The sequence below is a fragment of the Alosa pseudoharengus genome, unplaced genomic scaffold (assembly GCF_046254945.1).
Source record: "Alosa pseudoharengus isolate Yale_2024_CS ecotype anadromous, Long Island Sound unplaced genomic scaffold, YU_APseudo_1.1 YU_APseudo_1.1_scf_6, whole genome shotgun sequence".
NCBI lineage: Eukaryota > Metazoa > Chordata > Actinopteri > Clupeiformes > Clupeidae > Alosa > Alosa pseudoharengus.
In genome coordinates, this window is record NW_027468848.1 from 12026457 (window position 1) to 12042112 (window position 15656).

Below are 15656 nucleotides of genomic sequence, written 5' to 3' on the forward strand. Positions count from 1 at the left end.
GCCAACTCTGCCAGTCAGAGGGGAGGGGAAGGGGATACACCGCTCTACAGTAAGTGTATATACAGAAAGTGTATATACAGAAAGTGATTGTAGTACCAGTTTTGGCCACAATCTTACATATGGTTCCTTTAAGCTTTGATTTACAATATAGTAGGCTCTCTATTGATTTTAATGAGTAGGCCTAGGCCTTAAAGTTACAGTATTTCTATCACAATTTAGCAGACTTTGACCTTTTGTCGGTTTTTAACAAAATTCTGACTATGATTGTTTCTTGTATTGCATCATGAGCACTGCGCCTATTGCATTCTACTGTTGTTAGCCTTAAGCCTAGCTCACTCATTATGCTAAACCACATCTCCCTCCATTGGAAGAGCAAGCTGCATTGAGCGTAATAAACTGCATTTAGAATGGCAAATCCATATTTCTAGATATTTTGGTGAAAGTAACTTAAAAGTAATGCAATAGTAGTGTAATGCCTTACAATTCAGAGACAGTAATATTATAATGTAACAAATTACTTTTAAAAGACAGTAATAAGTAATACATAATACATTATGATTTTGAAGTAACTTGCCCAACACTGCTTCTTAGTGCTTAGGAGTCTGGCTGCTGCATATTGTACCATTTACAGTCTGGTAATCATTAAAGCAAGAAAGTTAAATTTGCCCATAACCTATAAAAACTAGCTACTCATCAATACTGACATTTAAAGGTGCTCTAAGCGATGCTGGGTAACATCACTTCTGTTGACTTTCAAACAAAACAGAGAGCTAACTCGCTACTTCCTCCCCCTCCCTACCGTGCTGCTCCCATGCAATTGAAACTCTCCTAAACGCGCATCTCGTCTGTGATCTGCTGGAACAGTTTGTTATGTTTTCTTGGGCTAGGTTTGCCCAGGTTGTTTTTGTTGCCGTTTTTGGAGCCTGGGCTGTCCACAGAGATCACATTTTTTTACAGTGTATTCAGGACACAGACAGCAGTTGGTTAGGTGATGTTTGCAGTAAAATGTTTTAGCCTAAAAAACGTGTGGCATCGCTTAGAGCACCTTTAACTACAAAGTGGCCTTAAAATAAATGTCATCTATCAACAATAACACCTGTGTATGGGATTTGCCATTACTTGTTGGGGCAGCTGTGGCTTACTGGTTAGCGCTTCGTACCTGTAACCGGAGGGTTGCCAGTTCAAACCCCGACCAGTAGGCACGGCTGAAGTGCCCTTGAGCAAGGCACCAAACCCCTCGCTACTCCCCGAGCGCCGCTGTTGATGCAGGCAGCTCACTGCACCGGGATTAGTGTGTGCTTCACCTCACTGTGTGTTCACTGTGTGCTGAGTGTGTTTCACTAATTCACGGATTGGGATAAATGCAGAGACCAAACTTCCCTCACGGGATACTTAAATACTTGTTTCTGGTTAGATCAGGTGTTGAGTAAAACATCACAGTATCACATTCAGTTTATGGCCACACTAGATTATTTAGGGCATGTAAGGGTCACTCTAAATTAATGAGTTAAATTCGTTTTTTTTCACTTATAAGCTCACAAAAGTTAAGCAAATCATCTAATTTGTTTAAGTTGATGTTACAATTAGTCTTGACAGAAGTGAGATCTGCTGGAGTAATGATAACTTTATTGTACTTAGATTATCCACACTGTTAAAGGATAGAGTTATGTCAACTAAATTGTTTATGTCAATGTTATATAATAATTGAATTAGTAAAAATGAGTAGATACCCAAAGGTCACTGAACACGTGCAGACACAAATATCCCCCTATCAGAGACACACACACACCATGCTGGGAAGATCTGTATTGCTTTATTAAGGCAATGGGTTTTCCATATTGCTCTGGATTTGTAAACAGCAGTGTTTGTGTTTGTGTTTGTATGTTTCACAGCTGAGTGACCAGGCTTGCGGTGCGATTAAGGCAGGAAGCGTCTGCAGCATAGCACAGCCGGCAGGTCAGTGGGGTCAGAGCAGACCGGAGGTCGCCGACACGTTTGAGGGAGTCGCACCTTTGGAACATGACGGAGAGTTTGCACCTTTCAGATTTATCTCTAAATCTAACTGTGTCTCTGGCTTCATATTAGCGCTCATATAGCTCCTGTCCCTGACACTGCCCAAATCTCCCTCACCATCCTCAGCATTACATGCAGTTATAGTCTCTTGCTGTGTAGCTTGTCTTAGTGGTTTTGACTCTTTGTTTACTCTCGCCCTGCTCTGAGTTTACTTCTCCTTCAATTCTTTAGCGGCTGGAGCAGATGTCTTTCCTGCTTTTTTGGCGGTGGTTTTGGAGTCTTTGACCTCCTCTGCTGGCTTGCTCTTCTTCGCAGGCTTGGCCGCCACCTGGTCTTCATTGCTGATGGTTTCTTCAGTGCGGGTGAGGACCTCCTCCTCTTTGGGGCTGCTAGGTGTCTTGGGGGGACTCTTCTGCTCCTCCTCTTTAGGGCTGCCAGGAGTCTTGGGGGGACTCTTCTGCTCCTCCTCTTTGGGGCTGCCAGGAGACTTGGGGGGACTCTTCTGCACCTCTTCTTTGGGGCTGCCAGGAGACTTGGGGGGACTCTTCAGCTCCTCCTCTTTGGGGCTGCCAGGAGTCTTGGGGGGACTCTTCAACTCCTTCTCCTGCACCTCCTCTTTGGGGCTGCTAGGTGTCTTGGGTGGACTCTTCTGCTCCTTCTCCTGCACCTCCTCTTTGGGGCTGCTAGGTGTCTTGGGGGGACTCATCTGCTTCTCCTCTTTGGGGCTGCTAGGTGTCTTGGGGGGACTCTTCTGCTCCTCCTCTTTGGGGCTGCCAGCAGTCTTGGGGGGACTCTTCTGCTCCTCCTCTTTGGGGCTGCCAGGAGTCTTGGGGGGACTCTTCTGCTCCTCCTCTTTGGAGCTGCCAGGAGACTTAGGGGGACTCTTCAGCTCCTTCTCCTGCACCTCCTCTTTGGGGCTGCCAGGAGACTTGGGGGGACTCTTCAGCTCCTCCTCTTTTGGGCTGCCTGGAGACTTGGGGGGACTCTTCAGCTCCTTTTCTTTGGGGCTGCCAGGAGTCTTGGGGGGACTCTTCAGCTCCTTCTCCTGCACCTCCTCTTTGGGGCTGCTAGGTGTCTTGGGGGGACTCTTCTGCTCTTCCTCTTTGGGGCTGCCAGGAGTCTTGGGGGGACTCTTCTGCTCCTCCTCTTTGGGGCTGCTAGGTGTCTTGGGGGGACTCTTCTGCTCTTCCTCTTTGGGGCTGCCAGGAGTCTTGGGGGGACTCTTCTGCTCCTCCTCTTTGGGGCTGCTAGGTGTCTTGGGGGGACTCTTCTGCTCCTCCTCTTTGGGGCTGCCAGGAGACTTAGGAGCACTCTTCTGCACGTCCTCTTTGGGGCTGGCAGGAGACTTGGGAGGACTCTTCTGCTCCTCCTCTTTAGGGCTGACAGGAGCCTTGAGGGGACTCTTCAGCACCTTGTTCTGCTCCTCTTCTTTGGGGCTGCCAGGAGACTTAGGAGAACTCTTCTGCTCCTCTTTGGGACTGACAGGAGTCTTTGGCGGACTCTTCATCTCCTCCACCTTCTCCTCCTGCTTCTGCTCAGGTGCTGCTGCCTCCTTCACCTCTTTCTTGTCACCTGCCTTTTCTCCTTCCTCTCCCTCTGAGTCACTCTTTTTGTCTTTCTCTCCTGACTCCTGCGCTTCATCTTCTTCCTCATCTTCTTCAGCACCAGCCTTTTGGGCTTTGGTACTGCTCAGTTGTGTTTCCCCAATCTCAGACTCTTCTTCCTCTCCCTCACCTTCTTCATCTCCCTCTTCTCCACCCTCCTCTTCCTCTCCTGTAGGGGGAGTAGCGCTCAGTTTGGGTCGCTTGGAGACAGCCACCTCTTCCTCCACGGCCTCCTCCTCCTTCTGGAGTTCCTCCACTACAGCAGCCAGGTCATCGTTCAGGTCCGCCTTCTTGTCTTCTTTCTTCCCTTTAGAGGAGGTCATTGGCTGACAGTATGGGAAGGCGGGGCTTGGGAAAGAGTCAGAAAATGGCCTGAAGCGAGTCTCCTCCCCATCCAGTAGTTTTCTGCACAGACACAAGAGGTGTGAACACACCTATGCAACACACTGCATCATTCAGCAAAGAGATTCACCTGTATACAACACATGTCAAAACCTGTAGGCTGCAATCATGTCAACACATGTCATTCACCTGTAGGCTGCGATCTCAGCGTCCAGGGCCATCTTGACGTTGAGCAGGTCCTGGTATTCCCTGAGGTGGTGACCCATCTCACCCTTCATGCCCTTCAGCTCCCGCTCCAGCTGATGAATCATCTCCTGGGAGACGGGAAAGAGAAGAGTCTCATCAGCAATACAAATCTTTCGAAAGCACTAGCTTTTACATCCCGACATCTTTCAGCCAAGAGTAAGCAACAGAATCTTAGCGCAGAACGCCTAGGTTCTCGCTGTTAGCACTAGCTTTTAGCTTCTGTCAATGAGTAACTTTATTCCGATCATCACAGCAACCGCCCGTCATGCCCACGAAGTATGATGTTTTTCAATTCAATTCAATTTATTGTGCTTACAGAGCGACAAAACATTACACATGTATCATGGCGCTTTACAGAATGTAGACAATCAGAGAAAAAAGAAAAGAAAAGAAAGGAAAGGAAGAAAAGAAAGAAAGAAGGCCCATGGGTAACAGGGGTGATGGAAAACTCCCTAGAATTGGAGATACATAGGAAAAAACCTCGAGCAGATCCACGACACAAGGGCCTGACCCATCTGCCTAGGGTCAATACAGGACAGTAAGGTCGGTATACATGACAAATGCATATGATAGTCAGGTGTAGAGAATAGGACATGGTGTTTAAAGCACCTGAGGTGAAAGTTACAAGAGGTGGGATGATTACGTATCCGGTATGATAATGCATTAATCGTGATTTAGTGACAGAAAGTGCAAATACTCCAGCGTTGGAATTGTCCAGGGGAAGGGAGTTGTCAAGGGGCATGTGGTGGGTCGGCAGACGGGCCAGGAATCTGGGCAGAGTTGTTATAGGCAGGTGATGGGTCGCTAGGCTGCAGGCAGCAACAATCAGGGGCTAGATCCTGCCTAGGTCCCGCCTTGATTGGTGACTGACATATTTATTTATTTCATGGGCATTGCAAGATCGTATGGATGTCAATGTCAATATATAGTATTTATATTTAATATTTTATGTATTTATTTCATATTTCATTTATTTATTTAATTTTGTCTCAAAATAAAACATTCCATAGGCATGACAATAAAGTATATTCTATTCTATTCTATTCTAAGAGCACAGGCAGAAGCGGTGTGCTCTCTGGTTTGTTTATACTTCCTGCATATATAAATAAATTACTATGACTATGACTATTTCTTACTTTCTTGAAGTGTATGCTGTTTTCATTGTATGCATATGCATATATTGTATGCATGCACACAGGGGTGTAGTGGTAAAATAAGAGGTTGTTAAACTATGAATTATGTGATCACGATAAGGTGGACTGCGCCATGCGGTATCAGATTTTTTTAAAGGCATTCAGAACAATTTTGTATTGAAGGTGAAGATTATTGTCCAATGTTTATAACAATGCCAGTGGAATCACATGGTGCCTAGAGTGTTGATGATTGTACATATTGTGAATGTGGATAATACAGTGTGAATTTTAAATGTTAAAAGTTGTAATTGATGAATAAACTCTTTTGAGAGGTAGATAAACTCTAATAAGAGGTGGATACACTCTATTTCTGATATTTCAGAGGTGGATAAACTGCGTTTCCTTCCGTTTAGCATCCACGACAGCCCTGCCTGTGCATTTTTTTATTTTGTGCGTTTCAATATGCAGACTGATTCAACAGGATAGTGTTTTACTGATAAATGTTTAAATATTTAAATGTTAAAGTGTCGAAGTTACAATTATTTTCACTCAGCCCAAACTAACCTGGTAGCTGCCCAAGTCGTTGTTATGCCGGTCTTCGATGTAAGTCAGCTGTCTCTCCAGGGACTCTTTGGTGCCGCGGAGAGCCTCCAGTTCCACGTTCTTCACCTGCAGCTGCCGGCGATAATCTGCGATCTCATCGCGGACAGATTTGATCGCGTCCTTGTTCTGGTCTGCAGCGTCCGTGAGTTTGGCGTAGCGGCACTGGAACACCTCTTCCGCCTGCAGCAAGTTTTGGGGTGAGAGACCGTCCAGCTGCTCGCGTATCTCTCGGAGCGCAGAGGTGATGTCCGTTTTACTGTATTCCAGCATGTCTACCGGGACTTGAGCCTCTTGGAGCTGCGCGAGGAGTTCGTTGACCTCTTGTTCGTGGTTACTGCGCAGGAAGTCTGCCTCATCCAGAAGAGACTGAACTTTGTTCTCCAAATCCAATTTCATCAGATCCGAGTCATCTTTTTCCTTCTTCATTTCCCGGATTGACATCTCGATTTTTTCTCTAAAGCGGGCTTCATCCTCGTAGCGGTTTTTGAGACGGTGGATGTCGTCTTCGACGTTATCGGCATCAATAATGATCTGCACTTTCTCTCTATGCAGTTGCTCCAGCGCGGAGCGGAGTTCGCCGAGCTCTTGGTCGAAAGCATCACTAAGTTGCGACTGCGTGAACTTTTTCTGCCGGAGTTCTTGGATTTCAGTCTCCAGCAGGTTATTTTGTTCTTCCAGATACCGGACTTTATCGATATAACTGGAGAATCGGTCATTCAACCCTTGAAGTTGTTCCTTCTCGTTGTTGCGCGTGTGGTCACCGTTGAATGCGGATGAGAGTTCCAGGCTGTCTGGCGCGGTCGTGTACGCCCTGCTGGCTGGCATCTTGGTAGTTCTTTTGTAGGAAATGGACATGGACCCCGGATTTCGCTGAGACCAGGAGTGTGATCTCAGGCTGGCAGGTGGGGATGAGCGGATGCTCCGAGTCTCGAGCATTCTCCTGCGGGATGGAGCCCCGATTACATCCATTGTGCAGCCCCGGTGTGCGTGCTCTGCGGAGATGGTGCGTCTGTCGGTGCGTCCTGACCAGATGTCGAGCGTGAGAATGCGGTGAGTGTGGGAGATGCAGTGGACTGTTGCCCCGCTGTATTTATAGAGCCGCAGCTGCGTGTCTACATAAATCAATACGGTGATGAAGGGCAGGTTTTTTCAGGTCGGAGAGGCGATAAACACAATTCCTGATGGTTGCCTGTTAATGTGCGAATGGGAAACTACTTCAGGCACCTACGAGAATGGAAGTAACTTAGTAACCTCAAAACATGTCACCCTTTCAACTCTTAAAAATGTGTATTTTATCAGGCAGAATGAAAAATGATGACACACTGATGTATGTACAGTATTGTATGATGTATGATGTACCTATTAATGAACAATAAACATAGTAAATCTGACCTGTAGCCTATCCTAGAAATACATTTAATTTATTTGTGTCCTGGTTGTTAGTGTCAGTGAGGCTAAGCAGTGCGCAGCAGTTCAGCAGTGATTATATTATAATGTTGGGGTTCAGGTTTGGGTTGTGGCTGCGGGAGGCTGAGTTAGGTTCAGGTGTGGGTTGAGTGGCTGACGTGAGCCTTGTTGGTTAGGTTCAGGTTTGGGTCTGAATTTGGCTTGGGGTTCAGTTTGGTGCCAGTTTTGGGTCGGTTCAGCTCCATTGAGATGAATGAGTTAACCTTTGAAGAGGAAACACCCTGAATTCTGTTCCCATGGAAACCGCAAGCTCATGTGTTTATGGCTGTGTGTGTGTGTTTGTGAGTGTCAGTGTGTGGGTGTGATGTCAGGGAGTATTCAGTGGGGAAGCAGAGTCAATACAGGTGGCAGCACCTGCTGAGTCAGACCCACAAGGGGACAGGACTCATGAGGTCACGCACACACACACACACACACACACACACACACACACACACACACACACACACACTCCTACTAAACACACACACATACTTACTAAACACGCAAAGCCAGGGGGTCATACACACACACACACACACACACACACACACACACACACACACACACACACACACACACACACACACATGCACAACTAGATGCTGACAAAATGCAGGATGCACACACAGAGGTGAGAGGAGATAGAGGGAGAGAGAGTGAACTGCTAGTGAGCCATCAGCGCAGGACAGCGCATTACTCAAACTCTCCTCCAAGTCCAAATGCTCCTTCTCTGTACTCACTGACCTCTTCTTTCTCTCCTCCCTCTCCCTCCCTCCTCCCTCCCTCCTCCCTCTCTCCTCCCTCCATCCTCCCTCTCTCCATCCCCTCTCTCGCTCTCTTCCCCTCCCTCTGTCTCTACCTCTCCCTCCCTCCCTGCTCTCTGGCTGGTCTCCTGATGATGATAAGAGTCTGTAAAGACCCCTCCCTGCCTCAGTCTCCTCCCAACTGCAGCTATAAAAGGGACCTGCACTGCAGCTCTGAAGGCACAGACCCCCTCAACATCTGTCTGTGTTCATCTCTCTCTGCTCTTTTCTCCCTTTCTGGTGTCCCGCACGGCTGATCTCCCGACGCTGTCATGGCTTCTTTCGGTTTCGACCCCTTCTTCCCCTCCTCCCACCGCCGCAGGGTGGTGGTGCGGAGCAGCGGTGGCTATTGGGGTCCGTCTCGCTCCCGCTCCGTCTTCACCTCCTACTCCACCCCCCACTACGCGCTGACCGCGTCGTCGGGCCGCGAGCTAGACCTGGGCCAGGCGGCGCAGGTGAGCTCGGAGCTGAAGGCCGTGCGCACGTCCGAGAAGGCGTAGCTGCAGGAGCTGAACGACCGCTTCGCCGGCTTCATCGAGCGCGTGCACCACCTGGAGCTGCAGAACCGCGCGCTGGAGGCCCAGCTGCAGGCGCTCCGACAGCGCCATGGTGAGCCCACCTGCCTGCGCTCCATCTACGAGCAGGAGGTGCGTGCGCTGCGCGCGGCCGTGGAGCAGGCGCGGGAGGAGCGTCAGGCCGCGCAGGAGCGCCGGCGGCAGCTGGAGGAGGCCCTGAGGGCGCTGCAGGGCCGCTACGAGGACGAGGTTCTGACGCGCCAGGAGTCCGAGGGCCGGCTGGTGGAGGCGCGTAAGGGGGCGGAGGAGGCGGCGCTGGGCCGAGCCGAGGAGGAGAAGCGTCTGGACATGCTGCTGGACAAGATGGCCTTCCTCAAGCGGCTGCACGAGGGCGAGATCACCGAGCTGCAGGCCCAGCTCCGCTACAGCTCCCAGGTTTCCGTGGAGACCGAGGTGGCCAAACCGGACCTTTCGGTCGCGCTGCGTGACATCAGGGGCCAGTACGAACGCCTGGCGCAGCAGAACATGCATTCCGCCGAGGAGTGGTTCCGCTCAAAGGTCAGCACTATGGCCGAGACCACGGCCCGCCACTCCGATGACATCCGTCTGGCCCGCGATGAGGCGGGAGAGTTCCGACGTCTGCTGAAAGCCCGCGACCTGGAGATTCAGGCGTGCCAGAGCCTCAACCACGCGCTGGAGCAGCAGCTGCAGGAGGCCGAGGACAGACAGAGCGCCGAGGTCACCAACATGCAGGTAAGAACAGACAAGGACATGCCAGCATGCAGATATGAACCGCCAGAGACATGCTAATGTGCAGCTAGGAAGTGGTAAATACTGTACATGCTAACATGTGATGTGCAGATAGGGACCACTGCAGATATGCCAACTTGCAGGTAGGGACCACTGGAGCCTCATGATAACTATGATAGACATGCCAGCATACAGGTGGGGAAAGAGGTGCAGACTGCAGAGATTTGGGAATGACTACTGTGCAGTACTTGAGCTGAGGGTGGACGAGGAGAGATGGCATCCCCCTTTGAAATAAAGATGGTCAAAATCATCACCCTTCTAAAACGGCCATCCCCCCTTCCCATCCCGTTATTTTATCAATGAATGTGGAAATATTACCACTATTTCAACATTTAGTTTTTGCGAATATTGAATTATCCAAAAACCCCTAACTTGACGGTAGGCTACGGTAGGCTTGACTGTCTACTCATTCTAACAAAACCATAATGCTATTGTTTTGATGAATTTGCAATAGATATACACTACCAGTCAAACGTTTGCAGACACTTAGACATTTCTATTCCACTCCATAGACAGAATACCAGCTGTGATCATTTGCATTGTTTATTTTAATCAGGGCAGCCGTTTTCAGTTTACATTATGTGCTAACAAAATTGCAAAAGGGTTCTGGACTGTTGTAGAAAGAAATGGCTGATCTTTAATGCAATATCTACATTGCCCATTATCAGCAACCATTCATCCAGTGTTGCAAAGGCACATTCTGTTTACTAATCTGATATCATTTTAAAAGGCTAACTGAGAAAACATTGGAGAATATTTGTGCTTAAACAATAATCAACAGGGTACACCGCTCCCACCGTATGTGCTGTCATCAGCACAAATGATCTGTCCCTAAACGTTAAATCCAATCCACCCCCCCCTGATTTTTTTTACAACTCGAGTACTGCTACTGTGTGTGTGTGTGTGTTTGTGTGTGTGTGTGTGCGCATGTGTGTGTGTGATATTGGGGGACTTCAGAGGTCAACTCAGTGCAGGACGAGTTCTGCATCTTGTTTACTTTATTGTTACTTTATCTCTCTGTTTTGTCATATTTCCATCTGTCCATCTTTCTCTCCTTCTCCATCTCTGTCCATCCTTGTCCCCTCTGTGTCCCCACCAGGACATCATTGCCCAGCTGGAAGATGAGCTGAGGAGCATGAAGAATGAGATGGCACGCTACCTGAAGGAATATCAGGACCTGCTCAACGTCAAGATGGGTCTGGACATCGAGATCGCCGCCTACAGGTCAGTCATGCACCACAGTCCATCAGGAAAGAAACTCTTTGTGTTTAGTAGAGTTATAACAACCAGTGAAAAACACAAGCTCTGTGAACTTGTTTGTGAGAATGTTCTAAATCTGCTGTTTCTGAACGTTCTCTCCCTCTCTCTTTCTCTCCTACACATACTCTTTCTCTCTCTCTCCCTCTCTTTCTCCCTCTCTCTCTCCCTCTCTCTCTCTCTCTGTCCTACAGGAAGCTGCTGGAGGGGGAGGAGACACGCTTCAATGTGGGTGGAGTCGGGGGCATGTCCAGCGTCTTCTCACACACCATCTCATCCACACCCTCCTTTGGCCGGCCCGTCTTCTCCGTGCAGGCCAGCCTGAGCTCTGGCGCCCCCTACCTGCTGGGAACGCGCCTCCTCAGCTCCTCTCTCTTCAGCGACGACCTGATAACCTCCAGCCGGGCTCAACAGGCCGAGGCCAGCCCAGCGAAGGAGGAGGAGGAGGAGGAGGAGGAAGAGGAAGAAGAGGAGGAGAAGGAGGAGGAAGAGGAGGGAGGAGGAAGAGGAAGAAGGCGATGAAGACGTAAAAGAGGAAGAGGAGGGAGAGGGTGAGGAAGAGGCACAGGAAGTGAAGGAGGAAGAAGGAGAGGGTGAGTGACAAAATCTCATGTGCATCACACGAGTGATCCTCTCATACCTCAGACATCATCTACGAGTGTTATATTCAATGATCTCATATATTCATCTACGAGTGCTTTATTCACATGTCACATACACTCATCTATAAGTGCTTTATTCACATATCTCATACACTCATCTATGACCTCATACATTAAACATGTAATTAGACCTCATATATTAAACATGTAAATTCCCTCACAGCACCAAAAGTCTCATCATGTTCTGTGTTTATATTTATGAGTGAACAAACTAACAAATATCATCATGAGACCCCATCCATGTTAAGTCTGAGAGTTCCATGAGATGATATGACATGGAATGACTGGGTTTAAAGCACTTTGTGTTTCTTTCCCCAACAGAGGACGCGGGTGGTGAGGAAGAAGAGGCAGGAGAAGAGGAGGAAGATGCTGAAGGAGAAGAGGGAGAGAAGGAGGGAGGAGAGGAGGAAGAGGGAGGAGATGAAGAAGAGGAGGAGGACAAAGGAGAGGACAAGAAGAATCCAGAGGAAGAGAGGAAGAGTGAAGCAGAAACTAAACCAAAGAAAAAGTAGACCAGATGCATCCAGACCTTTAATGTGTCTTTAATGAATGGCATCTCAACACATCTCTCCTAAACACTCGCGTGCACACACACATGCACACAAAAATACACACACATACATACACACACACACACTGCTGTCATCATTATGAATGTCCAACTCCAAATGCAAACCAACATTGTGGCTGTAAGCAAGAACCCTACCAGGAGCTGGTGCTGAGTGTATGCATGGACCCCCAGTGTGTGTGTGTGTGATGGTTTCATTTGTCTACGCAACAACTGTTAGCTGTGAGTAAGAGTGTAACTTCTTGTTCTGTGTGTAAAGAGGCTGAGCAATCCCCCAGGCAATGCAGTTAGCTTACGAATTTGGAGCCAAAACCTGCCTGTAACCTTAACACAAGTGTGCTTAAAACTTGATCCAAATGCCTTAGAATCCTTCAGAGAGGGACCATGATGATGTACAAATAAAGTCTTAAACTGCTTCACTTCACTTTGCTCCAAGTGTCATTATTAATGAATGAAGTGAGTCAGTTCACTAGTTTGTCCATTGAATTGCTTTATACTGAGAATAAGCATATTTGGCTTGGTAGCAGGCCGTGGTCATGGTATGACAATAATGGAGTTCACGTGCAAGTGATGTCTGCTGATATCCCCTATAGATAAGGGGTAATATGAGCTTTGAGCTAATAGGGAAATGGAGAAAGGGGAGACGGTGGGAGGCTTTGCAACTCCAGAGCTTGATGTAGTGAGCAGGTAAGGAGGGTTTAATGATCTCCTGCAAATGGAAGTTGGCTGAGTGATGGCTGTCAATCAAACCTAAGGGCTCCTCCTGAACTTTGTATATAAAACATAATTTGGTGTTATGGCATGTGACTCTCAAGGCTAAACACTGACATTACTTCAAAGATAAACTGGTTGTCTCAAAATGTGAAGTAAGCTAAACTTAAAAAGACAAATTGTAAAGATCAAAGACCATATTTGGAAAAGAATAGCTGTTTGAATAGCTTATTTGGCTTGGCTAATGTACATTACGAATAAGCCCATATAACAATATAAAGTTGGTTAGTTAGCAAGCTATTGAAGCTAACATTGAATGTTAGCTACCAGGCAAGTTTGTTGTCAACATCAGAAAATTGAGGGCGAATTAGGTTGATAGAATTGTGTTCAGCTGAACCTCATCTGATTTTAAAACGAATGTGTAATGTGTAACTGCTAGTGATTTCTCCCATTGACTCCCACTGTGTGCTGTTAGCATGCCTTCCCCCTCATGGGGGCAGTAAACCTTTATGTTAAATAGATCCCCAGATAGCAAAATCAGATTGGCAGATAGCGGACCACTTGTGGTCCGCCATTGGACCACCATCTCTTTAAATATAACTTGTCATGAATATTAAGAAAGGTTAATAAAATTATATATGGAGTATAACTGAACAAAGAAAAAAGATTTTAGACCAGTGGTCCCCAAACGCTTTCTTCCGAGGGCCAGCTCACTATGCCTGGCTCTAAGAGAGGGCCAGAGACTCGGAGTATATCAGTAACCATAAATAGCTTAGCGCTGTGAACAAAGGCAGTCTACCTTAGTTGAATATTCCATTACATTTAATATATAGGCTATTGCAATTTAATACCATTGTTATCTGTGTTTATATTGCCATCATGCCATATCAGTGTAAAATGTAGCTCAAATGAAATAATAATAATAGCATTCTCAAAACTATAAGCAGGGAGTCCCAAAAGTATATTTTGAACTCTGAACTTTGCATAGGCTACACAGCTCAAGTTGTGAACAAGCAATATCCTACAAATAATTTAAAGTTATCAAACTATGAGTTTTATGAAGTGGTGGCAGAAACATCTGAAATGACCACCATTCTAACTTTCACTCACCTGATGAAAACTTTGTGAACTCTGTATGAACATTTGAACGAGTGAATAAAAAATATAAATAATTATACCAGAAAGTTCCAGAATTATGACTCGAATAGAAGTTAGTTAGTTATTAACAATTAATTGATACATTTTTAGAATACTTTGAGCACTGATGCAGTCAGCAGAGGCCTCTTACATTGTTTGCAGGTAGGTCTACTATACATTTCATTCCGTTTTCGATGGCAAACATGAAACAGTGCCAAAACAACCACCAGTGGACAAAAAGAGTATTACATGTGCACTGTTAAGACCCGCCATAGAGAATGAATGGGGGAAATTACGGAGGTTATAGTTTGACGATGTCGTACTTCTGTGCGGGCCGGATCCTATATACCACGGACATGTTTTGGGGGGCCGTATCCGGCCCGCGGGCCGTAGTTTGGGTACCACTGTTTTAGACCAATAGTAGCAAAATGTTGGCCAATCCTGCAACCTGCCAGCGGAACACCAGAAAACCGATGAGCAAAATGCCAGCGGATGAGCCATGTCCAGCTATGACCCCAATGGGCCGGCAGTGGTCCGCCAGGCTCTTGCTGTCTTGATTGTGATTGGATCTCAGGTTTTTGGTGATTCGTCAATGGGATCCTTTCCAGACTGACCTGCTGTGGAAATTGAAATTTGCTAACAGGTTCTTCTGGATTCACCCAGGCTACAAGAGCAATGTAAAAGGGATTAACTTTGAGAACCATATAGTCATTTCAGATTCTTGTTGTTTCTAAATGTGCAATATAAATAAAATTGACTTTTTTGAGTTGTTTACTTTCTGCAAACAAACATGATTAACTGAACAAAACATAACCAAACCTGTGGCTGGGTCAGTCTTGGAGGGGTTTAAAAACAAATAGTTTAAACATCAAATCTATACTTTATTAGTAGCCAGTGCAACTGAGCCAGGTCAGGTGTAATGCTCTGTCTTCTTAGTGCTTGTTAGGAGTCTGGCTGCTGCATATTGTACCATTTACAGTCTGGTAATCATTAAAGCAAGAAAGTTAAATTTGCCCATAAAAACTAGCTACTCATCAATACTGACATTTAAAGGTGCTCTAAGCGATGCTGGGTAACGTCACTTCTGTTGACTTTCAAACAAAACAGAGAGCTAACTCGCTACTTCCTCCCCCTCCCTACCGTGCTGCTCCCGTGCAATTGAAACTCTCCTAAACGCGCATCTCGTCTGTGATCTGCTGGAACAGTTTGTTATGTTTTCTTGGGCTAGGTTTGCCCAGGTTGTTTTTGTTGCCGTTTTTGGAGCCTGGGCTGTCCACAGAGATCACGTTTTTTTACAGTGTATTCAGGACACAGACAGCAGTTGGTTAGGTGATGTTAGCAGTTGGTTAGGTGATGTTTGCAGTAAGTGACCATGCCAGTAATGCGTTACTTAGTAACGCGTTAGTCTATTTTGACCACTTTTTTCGGTATCTAACGCGCTACTATTTACAATAATCAGATTAAAGTTACTTATCTAAGTCACTGTGCGTTATGCTATGCTCAAGTTTTCAGCATGAGGACAACTCACGTGTAAAACCACGCAGCGACACAAACGTAAACAACAATGGAGGGAGGAGAGAGATGCACATTTTATCTATACAGTCATTATTTTGGGTTTGTGTCAGCTAAACATGACAACATTAAGGAACATTGTACATTCTGTGCTGGCGACAAAGTGCTATCTAGCTAGACATCCCATCTAGACAAAGTGCTATCCAGCTAGACAAGTTTTGGGAGTCTCCGCTATATTGCACACAACGGAGAGGGAGAGAGATGGGAGTGGTGCGTGTGTGCCTGAAGCGC

General features: G+C 46.8%; 1 protein-coding gene and 1 pseudogene across 1 annotated transcript; one reads left to right on the forward strand and one right to left on the reverse strand.

The window, feature by feature from the left end:
- Window positions 1-2221: 2221 nt before the first annotated feature.
- On the reverse strand, window positions 2222-6910 carry LOC143106794 (uncharacterized). Its single transcript, XM_076271271.1, has 4 exons — window positions 5903-6910; window positions 4149-4273; window positions 3514-4022; window positions 2222-3438 (listed from the first exon to the last, which is right to left on the reverse strand). The coding sequence occupies exons 1-4, from the start codon at window positions 6908-6910 to the stop codon at window positions 2222-2224; spliced, it is 2859 nt and encodes a 952-aa protein (XP_076127386.1).
- Window positions 6911-8465: 1555 nt separating this feature from the next.
- Window positions 8466-11949, forward strand: LOC143105589 (neurofilament light polypeptide-like; annotated as a pseudogene).
- The last annotated feature ends 3707 nt before the right edge of the window (window positions 11950-15656 follow it).